Source organism: Bubalus bubalis, chromosome 1 (genome assembly GCF_019923935.1).
Source record: "Bubalus bubalis isolate 160015118507 breed Murrah chromosome 1, NDDB_SH_1, whole genome shotgun sequence".
Taxonomy (NCBI): domain Eukaryota; kingdom Metazoa; phylum Chordata; class Mammalia; order Artiodactyla; family Bovidae; genus Bubalus; species Bubalus bubalis.
The window spans coordinates 127757395-127770781 of NC_059157.1; the positions used below are offsets into that span (position 1 = coordinate 127757395).

The 13387-nt window shown below is 35.7% G+C and overlaps 1 protein-coding gene across 11 annotated transcripts in view; it reads right to left on the bottom strand.

The window, feature by feature from the left end:
- Window positions 1-13387, bottom strand: part of VPS8 (VPS8 subunit of CORVET complex) — a 302528-nt gene that overhangs the window by 240916 nt on the left and 48225 nt on the right. For all 11 annotated transcript variants that reach the window (XM_025287194.3, XM_025287196.3, XM_025287177.3 and 8 more), the window contains 4 exons: window positions 12496-12576; window positions 10015-10185; window positions 2100-2174; window positions 855-890 (listed from right to left, as the gene is read on the bottom strand). In XM_025287194.3, the coding sequence (XP_025142979.3) occupies window positions 855-890; window positions 2100-2174; window positions 10015-10185; window positions 12496-12576 (363 nt within the window). The remainder of the gene's footprint in view (window positions 1-854; window positions 891-2099; window positions 2175-10014; window positions 10186-12495; window positions 12577-13387) is intronic.

Sequence of the window (13387 nt, forward strand, 5' to 3'; positions counted from 1 at the left end):
GACCAATCACCAGTAAAAATTCCTATTCTACCTAGTGTCTTTACAGAAGTTGTTGCTTATTAGCTAAAATTATAATAACCACGTGACTATCTTATTTCCAAGGAAAACAATTTCATAAAGCACTGGATAGTACAGTAACTGTATAAGTTGGTAGAAGGAGCTACAGCCTAAACCTGAAAAGAGGAAACAGTTAGAATGTTGCTGGAGCAGAAACAGCTAATTGCCACAATATCCATTCAATCCCCCCTCCTTCATAACAAATTCCAAGTTTGTTTGAGATAGCAATAAACCTTTAGACAGCTAAAGGACATTTCTAAGACTCTCCTGTGGCCACCTGGGGCCATGTGACCAACTTCTGGCCAATGATAAGAGAAAGTGTTATTTGGACATTTCTGGATTGTGACCTTAAAAGGTCAGGGCCAGCCTTCTCTTCTGTTTCCTCCTTCCTGGAATGTGGACTTAACAGCTGGAGCTCCAGCAGTTATACTGGAACATAAAATGACCTTGAGACTAGAATCCATACACAAGAATGATGAATTTTTTTTTTTTTTTTATATAGGGTAGTATGACAAAGACCATGGAGCTGCCATATTAGCCATAGACTGTGTACGTCCAGACTGCTGTTACTGCTGCTGAAAGATCTTTTATACCACTGGTATTTTGAATTTTCTATATACATAGCCAAACCTTATCGTGAGTCAGTTTTATCAAATCAAGTATATGATAGAATGGCTTTGATGTACACTTCTGAAATTAAAAAGCACAAATCCAAATAATCTTTTTCTGCAAAGTCGAAAAATGCTAAGATGTGTGCAATTCAATAGTGCTAATATATAAAATTACTCTGAACTCACCTCCCTCCAGCTCCTCAGCATCATCACATAAACAGACTAGAAAACGAGAAGGAAATTAGACTTATCATCTCCAAGAGACTTACTTGAGAGACACATTTGTCTCAGTTCTACATCTCATTGTACATCTCTTTAAGTAAAAATATTTCATATTACACTTAAAAGTAAAGGGTCGTTCAAGAGCCCACATTAAAAGTAAAACAGGGACTTCCCTGGCAGTCCAGTGGTTAACACTCCATGCTTCTACTGCAGGCAGGTTTGCTCCCTAGTGAGGAACTAAGATCCTACCTGCCATGTGGCGTGGACAATAAAAAAAAAAGAGTACATCAAACATTTAAAAGTGAGTAAGTCTATAGTCCAAGGAGTTCATTCCATGGACAAAGAAGAAGAAAAATCCAATCTCCCAACGTGCTAAGCTTTTCCATGCTAAGTTAAAAAAAAAAAAAAACATGGAACAAACTGATAGACAACAAGCTTTAAAAAACAAAAACAAATTGATAAACAAAAAGTTAAAAAAAAAAAGGACAAATTGATATACAAAAAGTTCCTATTCTAAGTCAAATATCTCAATGCATTTTATTAATAATATATCCTAAGCTGATCTAGGGCTTCCCAGGTGGTACAGTGGTAAAGAATCCACCTGCCAAATGCAGGAGACACGGGTTCAGTTCCTGGGTTGAGAAGATTCCCTAGAGGAGGGAATGGCAACCCCACTCCAGTATTATTGCCTGGGAAATCCCATGGACATAGGAGCCTGGCGGGCTACAGTCTATGGGGTCGCAAAGAGTTGGACATGATCGAGCAAGTGAGCACAAGCTGATTTAAGCTAAAGCACATCTTAATTACATGACAAATATATATGATAGAGTTATCTTCCTGGTCATGAAAACATAAATGTGAAGGAAGATTGAGAAAGTATACCTCTGAATAAAGAAAATAAGCATCCTATTATTAACCAGAACCTAAACAAAGGTAAAAATATAGTATGTCTAAAAGTAGAGGAAATTAATTAGTTGTACAGTACAGAGAACTATATTCACTATCTTCTAATAACCTATAATAAAATTAAGGGGCAATCTTTTAAAAAATTAGTTAGTTAAACATCATGATCATCTAACCCTTCAAAGTTTTCAATTACTGCTGATCAGTATTCACTTTGTAATGTACTGCTCTCTTTACCAGCAACCTCCTTCAGCCCCAACTCTCCTGACACAAACAAACGCCAAGTCACAAAGTGGAAGAACTTACTTTTGTTCCCAAATAAAAGATCTGACCACCATAGCTACTTATGGATTGATAGCAAGCCTTCTCTCCAACCAAAGCCTAAAAAAAAAAATTTAAAGGTAAAACACTACATGCATTAGAAGTCTCAAATTTTCAAGAATGTGGAATACAGAGACAATATAGTTTCATCCTGTAAGTGAGGGGGGGAAAATGTCAGTCCAGTGCCACTCTGTCTGTGGAAGTGGCAGAAAAGACAAAGTGCAAAATTACTCTTTCAGAGTAATGCAAAAAATGGAGGAACATGTCAACTTCTAAACCTGAAGAAAAACTGTTGCAACCTGCCCACTACCGGATGACAGGCAATCACTGCTTCTGTCAAAGAATAGGGCTAATTGAAATGATACCTCCAAGTTCTTTGAAATAAATATCAACAAAAAACACAAAAGTAAACAGGAAGATAGAGCAGTACAGTATATGAAAGTCAGCACAGCCCAGCAAATAGAAACAAGACTTACTGCCTGATAAATCTGGGTTGCAAATTTAGGCTCTGTCACCTACTAGGTGACAGAGTTTAAACAAGTTTCAAAGTTCTGACACTATGTTTTTCCATCTTTGAAAACCATGCAGTTTCTGAGAGGCTTAAATACAGTAGCATTTATAAATCTTCCAAAATATATGTGGTCAAGAACTGATAACTAGTCATTTTTCTTATGAAATTATAAAAATATATACAAAGGTAGACAGAATAAAATAATGAACCCAATGTATCCAGTAACTAGCTTCATTAATTATAAGCTCAATCTTGTTTCATCTATAATTCCCACTGACTCCTCTATAGCACAGTAATAATTCTGAAATGAATCTCAGATTTGAACATCTCATTTACAAAAATTCAGTTTATGCATAATGAATCCTTTTTAACATAACCACAATTTCCTTGACAGACTTTTAAAAATTAACAATCATTCCTCAATATCAAATATCTGATCAGTGTTTGGATTTCAGATTGCCTCATAAATGTCAAACGTTACTGAGATTTTTATTCTTTGTTTCTACATTTCATTTGTTAAGTCAAGACTCAAATAAGGGCCACACACTGAAGCAGGCTGATACATCTCTTAAGAGTCAGTGTGCCTGTATCTCTCACAGTCCTTTACTTCCCATGCAGTTTATTTGTTGAGGACACTGGAACATTTATTCATGGGAGTTTCCTACTATCTGAATTTTGCTAATGGCATCCCAGTGGAATCTTTTAACATGTTCCTCTGCTTCTATATTTCCTCTAGAAGATCAGAATCAGGGTTTTGCATTTTTTTTTAGTCTGGGTTTCTGGCAGTACCACTTTAAATTTAAGTACAATGTTAGTGCTAGGATTTTTGTAGATGTTCTTTTTAATCAAGCCGAAGAAGCTCCCTTCTACTTCTATTCCTAGTTTGCTAAGAATTTTATCAGAAACGGATACTGAATTTTGTGAAATGCTTTTTCTACGTCTTTTGAGATGGTATTATGACCTTTCTTTTACAATAAACTAACATAGTGAATTACATTGACTTGTGAATGTTAAACCAGCTGGGTGTGACTTGGATAAATACCATTTGATAATGATTCCGCTTTTCATACATTGCTGATTTACTACTATTTTACAGATTTTTGCTTCTATGCTCATGAGGTCATCGGTCTGTATTTTACTTTATTGCAATGTCTTCAGTTTTATTATCAGAGGTAAGCTGATATCATAAAAAGAATTATGTGCTCCCTTTTCCTCTATTTTTAAAAAGATTTTTATGTAAAATTGATATTTTTTCCTTTATTATAATAGACTTTACTAGTGACGCTATCTAAGCCTGGATTTTCTTTGCAGGAAATCAAACTAACATACAACCCCTTAGATTTTCATTTCTTCTTGGTCAGCTTTAGTAATCTGTACCTTTCAAAGAATTTTTCCACTTCATCTAAAATTGTTTAATTTTTAGGCATAAAGTTATATTATCTTTTTAACATTTTCAGACTACACAGTGATTTTATCTCTCTCATTCTGATATTAGTAACTGCACCTTTTTTCTAAATTACTCTCACTAGTGTTTTATCTATTTATCTTTTAAAAAAAACAAGCTTTATTTTCTTTGATTTTCTCTACTGTTTGTCCATTTCCTACTTAACTGATTTGTGTTCACTTTTGTTATTTCTTTTTAATATATTTCCAATTTATTTGCTCTTCTCTGTTTCTTTAAGATAGAGACTTAGGTTAAAAATTTGAGATTTTTTAAAGTTATTTAAAGCTATAGTGAAAGTAAAAGTCGCTCAGTCGTGTCCAACTCTTGGTGACCCCATGGACTATACAGTCCATGGAATTCTCCAGGTCAGAATACTGGAGTGGGTAGCCATTCCCTTCTCCAGGGGATCTTCCCAGCCCAGGTATCCAACCCAGGTCTCCCTATTGCAGGCGGATTCTTTACCAACTGAGCCAGCAGGGAAGCCCAAGAATACTGGAATGGGTAGCCTATTCCTTCTCCAGGGGATCTTCCTGACCCAGGAATCAAACTGGGTTCTCCTACATTGCAGGTGGATTCTTTACCAGCTGAGCTACCAGGGAAGCCCATTTAAAGCTATAAATTACCCTCAAACTGACTTATAGACCCCCGATTTTTTTTTACATTAATTTACAATATTGTGTTAGTTTAAGTGTACAGCAAAGTGATTCAGTTATTTTACATATATACATTCTTTTTCAGATTCTTTTCCCTTACAGATTATTATAAAATATTGAATACAGTTCCCTGTGCTATACAGTAGGTCCCTGTTGGTTACCTATTTTAGATACAGTAGTGTGCATATATTAATCCCAAATTCCTAATTATCCCTCCCCGCTCTCTCCTTTGGTAACCATGTTTGTTTTTCTATGTCTATGAGCCTGTTTCTGTTTTTGTAAATAAATTTATTTGCATCTTTTTTTTAAATTCCACATATGAGTGATATCATATGATACTGGTCTTTCTCTGGTTTACTTTAGTATGATAATCTCTAGGTACATTTATATTGCTGTATCTGGTATTCTTATAATTGAGTAATATTCCACTGTGTGTCTGTGTGTGTATATATAGACACCACATCTTCTTTATCCATTCGTCTATCGATGAACATTTAGGTTGCTTCCATGTACACACAACACATCGTGGCTATTGTAAATAGCGCTATGAACATTAGACTGCATGTATCTTTTTGAATGATAGTTTTTTCTGGATATATGTCCAGCAGTGGGATTGATGGATCATATGGTAACTATTTTTACTATTTTAAGGAACCTCCATATTGTTCTCCATAGTGACTGGACCAATGTACATTTCCACCAACAGTGCAGGAGGGTTCCTTTTTCTCCCTCTCCAGCATTGATTATTTGCAGATGCTTGGATACTAGCCATTCTGACTGGTGTGAGGTGATACCTCGTGTTGTTTCGATTTGCATTTCTCTAATAATGAGCAATCTTTCATGTACCTATGAGCCATCTGTGTGTCTTCTTTGGAGAAATGTCTTTTTAGATCTTCTGCTTTGTTTTGTGTAAAAATGCTGAGCTGTCTGAGACCACAGATTTTTATATGCTGCATCTTCACTTTCATTTAGTTCAAAATATATAATAACTTCCTTTGAGATTTCTTCTTTTGACTTATGGGTTATTTATAAAGGTGTTACTTAATTTCAAATATTTGCATTTTCTCCAGATTTACCCTGAAGATTCTTTCAACAATTTACTGTTCTTTGCTTTATGGCCTAGCATATAATTTATTGGATGCTCCATCTGCACTTGAGAAAGTTTGTAACTTGCTTTTGCTGGGTGGAATACTCTACAAATATCAGTTATATCAAATTGGTCAATAATTCTTTTTAAGTCTTCTGTATACCCTTGATGGTTTTCTGTCTGCTTATTCTATTAATTACTAATAAAGGAGTTTTGAATTTTGCAAACTCTAATTGTGGACTTGTCTGTCTCTCCTTTTAGATTTGTTATTGTCTCATATATTTTGAGGAGAAGGCAATGGCACCCCACTCCAGTACTGTTGCCCAGAAAATCCCATGGATGGAGGAGCCTGGTAGGCTGCAGTCCATGGGGTCGCTAAGAGTCAGACACGACTGAGTGACTTCACTTTCACTTTCCACTTTCATGCATTGGAGAAGGAAATGGCAACCCACTCCAGTGTTCTTGCCTGGAGAATCCCATGGACAGAGAAGCCTGGTAGGCTGCAGTCCATGGGGTTGCACAGAATCGGACACGACTGAGGTGACTTAGCAGCAGCATATATTTTGAAGGTCTGTTATTGGGTGCTTAAGCCTTTAAGATTATTATGTCTTGTTGATGAATTAAAATTTTTATCAATTTGAAATTTCTCTTTATCTCTGGCAATATTCCCTACTCAGAAATCTACTTAATCTGATATTAAAATAGCCATTCTAATTATTAGTATTTGCAAAATATGTCTTTTTCTTTCCTCTTACTTTTAACTTATCTATGACTTTGTATTTAATGAGAGCTTTTTGTAGACAGCATAGAGTTGGTCCTGCTTTTTTTAAATCCAGTATGACAATCCCTGCCTTTCAACTGAAATGTTTAGACATCTTCCATTTCCTATAATTACTGATATAGTTGGATATAGATTATCTTATTGTTTTCCCCCTTTACTACCTCTTCTTTTTTTATGCTTCATTAAATTTAATATTTTTTAACATCCATTTTTTTTGCTACTATTGACTTATAAAGGGATACTTTTCCAGTGACTACTCTAGCATTTATAATATGCAGCTTTAACTAATCTCAGTCTACATTTACATAATATACAATTTGATGTATAATGTTAAGAACTTTACAGTACTATACTTCCTTCTCCCCACTCCCTGCTATGTACTATTTCCGTCATCCTATTACTTCTACATAGCATTAAGTATGTACCACAAAATATCATTACTTTTGTTTTAAATAGTCAACTTCTTTTGTTAAATGACAATATTAAGGTATAATTTACATACCATAAAATTCACTCATTAAGTATACAATAACATTTTATAAATGTACAGTTGTTCAACCATCGCCAAAATCCAATTTCAGAATATTTCCATCACTCCACAAAGATAACTTTTACCCACTTCCAGTCAATTCTCATTCCCACTCTTAGCTCCAGTTCTATTAATCTAATCTGTCTCTATAATTTACCTTTTCTGGACATTTCATATAAATAGAATCAAACAATACATGGTCTTTCCATATGGCTTCTTTCACTTAACACAGTATTTCTGGGGTTCACCCATGTTGTAGCATGTGTCAATAGTTCATTTTTGAAATTGAGGAATAGCATTCTACTACATGGACATGCCACATTTTGCTTATCCATTTATCAGCTGGTGGACATTTTGACTGTTTTGACTTTTTAGCTATTATGAATAATACTGCTATGAACATTTGTGTACAAGTGTTTTTGTGGCAATACAGCTTCATTCCTCTTGAGTAGCTAGCTAGGAACAGAACTGCTCTATCACATGGAATCTTTAATATTTTGAGGAACTGCCAAAATGTTTTCTACAGTGGCTGCACTATGTCCAACAAGCAAAATATGAATGTTCCAATTTTTCTGCATTGTAGTCAATAGTTGTTATTGTCTCTTTTTGATTACAGCTATCCCGGGAGGCATGAAGTGGTAACTCATTGTGATTTTGATTTGCATTTCCATAATGATTAATGATGTTGAATATCCTGTCATCTGCTTTTTGGCCATTTGGTGTATCTTCTCTGGAGACTACTGCAGATTATGGCAGATGAGAAATCTGCTCTTACACTTATTGCTGATCCTCTGCATTTAATGTGTCTTTTTCCTTTGCCTGCTCTAATATTTCCTCTTTCCAATTCATTTGAATCAATCTGTTCATTTTACTTGTGTTTGGGTTCACTGAGCTTCTTGAAATTCCGAGTTTATTGTTTTGGAAAGTTTTTGACCATTATGTCTTCTAATTTTTTTTCTCCTCTCCTTCAGAGATTTCTACTACACATTAGGCTACTTCACGCTACCTCACTGGTCACTAACACTTTTTTTTTTTTTTAATTTTTTTCTGTTTCATTTTGGATAGATTCTATTGTTCTATTTTCAAGTTCACTAATATCTTGAAAATGACTGTTTTTGTTTTTTGGTTTTTTTCCTTGATTTTTCTTTTTCCCCAGGCAGGAGAGCAAATCCAGTCCCCACTATTCCATCATGGCTGAAAGCACAAGTTCAAAGTCTATCAGTGTTTTTAATAATCACTCAGACTGCCACCACCGCCACTATGCCGCAGTTGCCAGGAGTCAGGGACAGCTGATTTGGGGGCTTTCCTGGTGGCTAAGACGGAAAAGAATCTGCTTTCAATGTGGGAGACCCAGGTTTGATCCCTGGGTCAGGAAGATCCCCTGGAGAAGGAAATGGCTACCCACTCCAGTATTCTTGCCAGGGAAATTCCACAGACAGAGGAGCCTGGTGGGCTACAGTCCATGAGGTCACAAAGAGTCAGATGACCGAGTGACTGACACTTTTACACTTCCAGACAAAAGAAACTTAAGTGTGGGACAATAATTATTCTTAACCTAGTGAATTCTATTGAATTACCATTTCTTCTTCTGGATTTTCCTAGTTTCTAAATTCTGAAAATACTGGAAGACTCTTTCACATATATTTATGCTCTGAAGTTCTAATATCCCAGGGAGATTTGAGCAATGGCTAGATACTATGCTGTAGACACTCATAAATAAGACCTTCATTACTATTTTTTTCCAAGAAATTATACAAAGAAGCTCCACAAGAGTCTAAATTTCCTGCTTAAAGATTACTGACTTAGGAAACATGAGATCACAATTTCAAGTAATTTAACTGTAAACTACCTATGTAAATGGGCTTCCCTGGAGCCACTACTGGTTAAGAGTGAAGTGAAAGTTGCTTCATCCTATCCAACTCTTTGTGACCCCATGGACTATACAGTCCATGGAATTCTCTAGGCCAGAATACTAGAGTGGGTAGCCTTTCCCTTCTTCAGGGGATCTTCCCAACCCAGGGATTGAACCCAGGTATTCTGCATTGCAGGTGGATTCTTTATCAGCTGAGCCACAGGGGAAGCCCAAGAATACTGAAGTGGGTAACCTATCCCATCTCCAGTGGATCTTCCCGACCCAGGAATCAAACTGGACCCCCCTGCCAATGCAGAAGACATACGAGATGTGGGTTGGGAAGATCCCCTGGAGGAGGGCATGGCAACCCACTTCAGTATTCTTGCCTGGACAATCCCAGGGACAGAGGAGCCTGGCGGGCTACAATCCATAGGGTCGCAAAGACTTGGCACACACACCTGTGTAAATTGCTAAATGCCATTGTCATTGCTTAAAATATAGTAAAATTAATACTAAAATAACTTTTAGGTCTTCCTTATCTGCAGACTCCTACATTTCATCTATCTCTCATTCCTAAAGAATTTTTCTCTCAAAGCTCTCTTTGCTTTTCAATGACCACAGTCTTCATACCTGTTCAAGTCTTTAGCAATTATCCATATACTTCCAAAGCCCTACAAGCTACCTGTCTCTGTAGTCTTTAATTCCTTAAATCCATCAGGCTTGTTGTCACCATATAAAACTTTCTAAACTATCTTGCTTTTACAATTTCTTTCTTATGAACTTTAAATTTCACTTCATTATTTTTAGTATAAAAGTTAAAATTCTTTGGTATTAGTCACACTTCTGAATAGAAGATAACAGGAATTATTGTTTTAATTCACATTCTTGAATACTTACAAATAAATTCACATCCACTTTAACCTAGTTAGTGGTTTTCAAAGAAACATCAAGACATAAATATAACTCCTCAGAATTCTTAAAATAAAACAACAACAAAATATTAAGTTTATCAAAACAATACTAAAATAATGGATCACCCTTACCAGTGCCTGGCTCACGTTTCCTCCAGTGGCTAGTGATTTGAAATGGCTGCTATTATAGACCAACTGAACTTCTGAGATCTCCACCGTTTCCAGTTCCTCCTGAGTTTGCCGATCAATCACATGCAACTTCTCTACACTGTCCAAGAGCACAATTGTGCGTGAGTTTATCCACTGTAATTCAAGCACACAGAAACACAAGAGTGAGGCCCATCCCACATCATCATCCAGGACGAGAAGAAAGCTTGGCCACTCAGTTAAATGACGTTGAGGACCTTAACCATTTAATCAATCAGGTGATGACAACACAATCACAGCAGGAGCTACTCAGTACCAGCCCAGAGAACAGCAGGTACACAGCATACACTTCTGATGGTATTAAAGTGATTCATAATGTAAAAGAAGGCTAACTAAGAGCCCTAATAGATATTATCAGATAAATTGTTTTTTATCAAATTTTTTTAAAGGTAGTACATTGACACAATAACTTAAAAGTGACCAACTTTGCATTTCTAGTGTTTCTGACATTAATCAAACAAAATGGCAAAACCTCATAAACCTAGCTGGTCAAAGAATGATCGTTAGCATTTAAGTATTACATATTTTAAAATGGAAACTATTTTAAAAATATATATTTCCTTCACCTACAAATTATGGCAGAGTTCTTTGCTCTTTTTTTTTTTTTTTTTTTTGCTCTATTTCTGTATATAGTCTGAATATTTGTTAATGAGTACTATTATAATTTTTAAAGTAATAATAATGTTAAAATCTGCTAAAGGATGTCATTTTGATTAAATTTCTTGGGTTATATATAAAATTTATTTTCAAAATATTTTTTTGAAAATTCTCAATTCCTCCCCAAGAAATAAATGATGTCTTAAAATCTGCACAATTAGAATTCTAAATTAGCCAGAACAAAGTATTTCCCCTGCACTTTCTCTGATATTAGTTTTGGTTTATTTATATGATCTCTTCCCATGCTCAGAAATTATTTGCATAATCAAATAACAATCAAAAACAATCAAGTTGAAAATGGATCAATTTTTCTATTTTAACTATGCTACATGTGTATATACTTAATCAGTGTAGTGGCTGCCATAAGGGAAGGGTTTGGTTTTTCAAAAAAACATTGTCTCTCAGAAAACAGAGTTTGACACTCAAACCGTTTACAAAGAACTTTTGTAATGTGCTCTCTTGATTACTTTGAGAAACAAAGTACCATTCAGAAAAGACATTATTTAGCCTTGTACAAACTTAGTGCTAGCTTTTACAGGCTTTCAAAGGTCACCTGGTTAAGAGAAAGAATGACCAAGAATGTTAGCATGTTTAGCAATTATTCTTGGGATTAGACTCTCAGTATTTTAATTGCTGACATGTTGTAAACAAGCCTTTTAAAGGTAACTTACAAAGCAACGTGATTAGGGGTCACATCGTGAATATGTCACAGGACAAATGAAAAACACCCACTGTCCTACTATTAGAATGGCTACTTGTGGTTGGGAAATTTTTTTCAGGGACAGAATCATATGCAGATGTTTACAGAGATGTACCTCAAACATCTTAAATGCAAGTGACGATGATGAATTCTAGACAAATATGTTAGACAATTCCACAAGGGATTCTGGTAATGACAAAACACTGAAGTCTAATACACATGGGAAGAGGTTGAACAAAATTATTTCATAAAATGTATATGGGAAAACAGTGTTATTTCTAAATCAAGTTTCTAAGATTTAAAAAGCAATGTGCAACTAAATTAATAAATCATCTATTATAAAAATTGATACGAAAGGAAATCATCTTTTTTTTAAAACCCAAAGGTTGCTCAGGACCAAAATGCATGGTAGAGAGAGAACCTGCAGTTTTTAGCCACAAGAAAAGAGTATCTCCTGAACCAATGAGGACATACTCAGAAGTACCAAAATGTGTTTACAAAGAAAGCCCGGCAATGATCCTGAAGAAATTATTCTGATCTACCCTTTGAGCTATTCAAGATATTAAAGAAAACTTTTGGTGATCTTGCCAGTGTTCAGCAGGCTGAAGGACAATAAAAATAATGTGTGGCATCACACCAATGTCAAGACTTTTTTCATTACAAGCAGGACTTCACTTCTGTCCACATTTTATATGATCCTAAAGGTCATGGTACTCTTGCCTGGAAAATCCCATGGACGGAGGAGCCTGGTAGGCTGCAGTCCATGGCGTCGCTAAGAGTCAGACACAACTGAGCGACTTCACTTTCACGCATTGGAGGAGGAAATGGCAACCCATTCCAGTGTTCTTGCCTGGAGAATCCCAGGGACGGCGGGGCCTGGTGGGCTGCCGTCTATGGGGTCGCACAGAGTTGGACACGACTGAAGTGACTTAGCAGCAGCAGCAGCAAAGGTCATGGTTTATGGCAAAAATCCTGGGAGCCTTAACAGAACATGGACTCAAAACAATTACATAAAGTAAATGGGGGTATTTCGTTTCAATAATACTCACAGTAAAGTTGATAAGGTCATAGTATAGGTGAAGATGCTTTTGCTTAGTAACATGTATCGCTCCAGATTCGTCTCTCTTAACCTGATGATGAAATAAAAACAACCTGAGTATCAGCTACTGTTTGAGACACTTTAAAAGTTTCTCACCTAGTCAATCCACCTAGAACATGATTTCCATTCAGAATATGGGTAAAACAAATACTGGTAACTAAAAAAACTATTAAACAAATGAAAGAAATCACTCACAAGTGTATGTAGTATATCAGGTATAATCCATGGTATATCTGGTCAGTGGCCAAGCTGTCAGTTTAGGCATACCGTTGTTTTAAATGCACCTCACTTTATTGTGCTTCCAGATATTGTGTGTTTTACAAACTGAAGGTCTGTGGCAACCCTGCGTCAATCTATTGACACCATTTTTCCAACAACATTTGCTCGCTTGCTTCCTGTCTCTGTGTTACATTTTGGTAATTTTTGCAGTAGTTCAAACTTTTTCAGTATTATTTGTTATAGTAATCCGTGATTAGTGATCTTTGATGTTACTATTGTAATTGTTTTGGCTTTTTTAAGCAATGAAGTATTTTTTAATTAAGTTATGTACACTGCTTTTTTTTAGAGATAATGTTATTACACACTTAAAAGACTACAATGTAGTGCAAACATAACTTTTCTATGCCCTGGGAAACCAATCAACTTACGTAACTCACTGCATTGCAGTATTTGCTTTATTGCAGTGGTCTGAAACAGAAACCAATAATATCCCCAGGGTATGTCTGTACTGGCAAATGTAATATTCACTCTGTTATACTCAGAACAAACTAACTTCATCACATCAATAACTGTATTTAGCCAGAGTTAAAGCATAAAATAGGATTAGTGGCATGGTGTAAAAA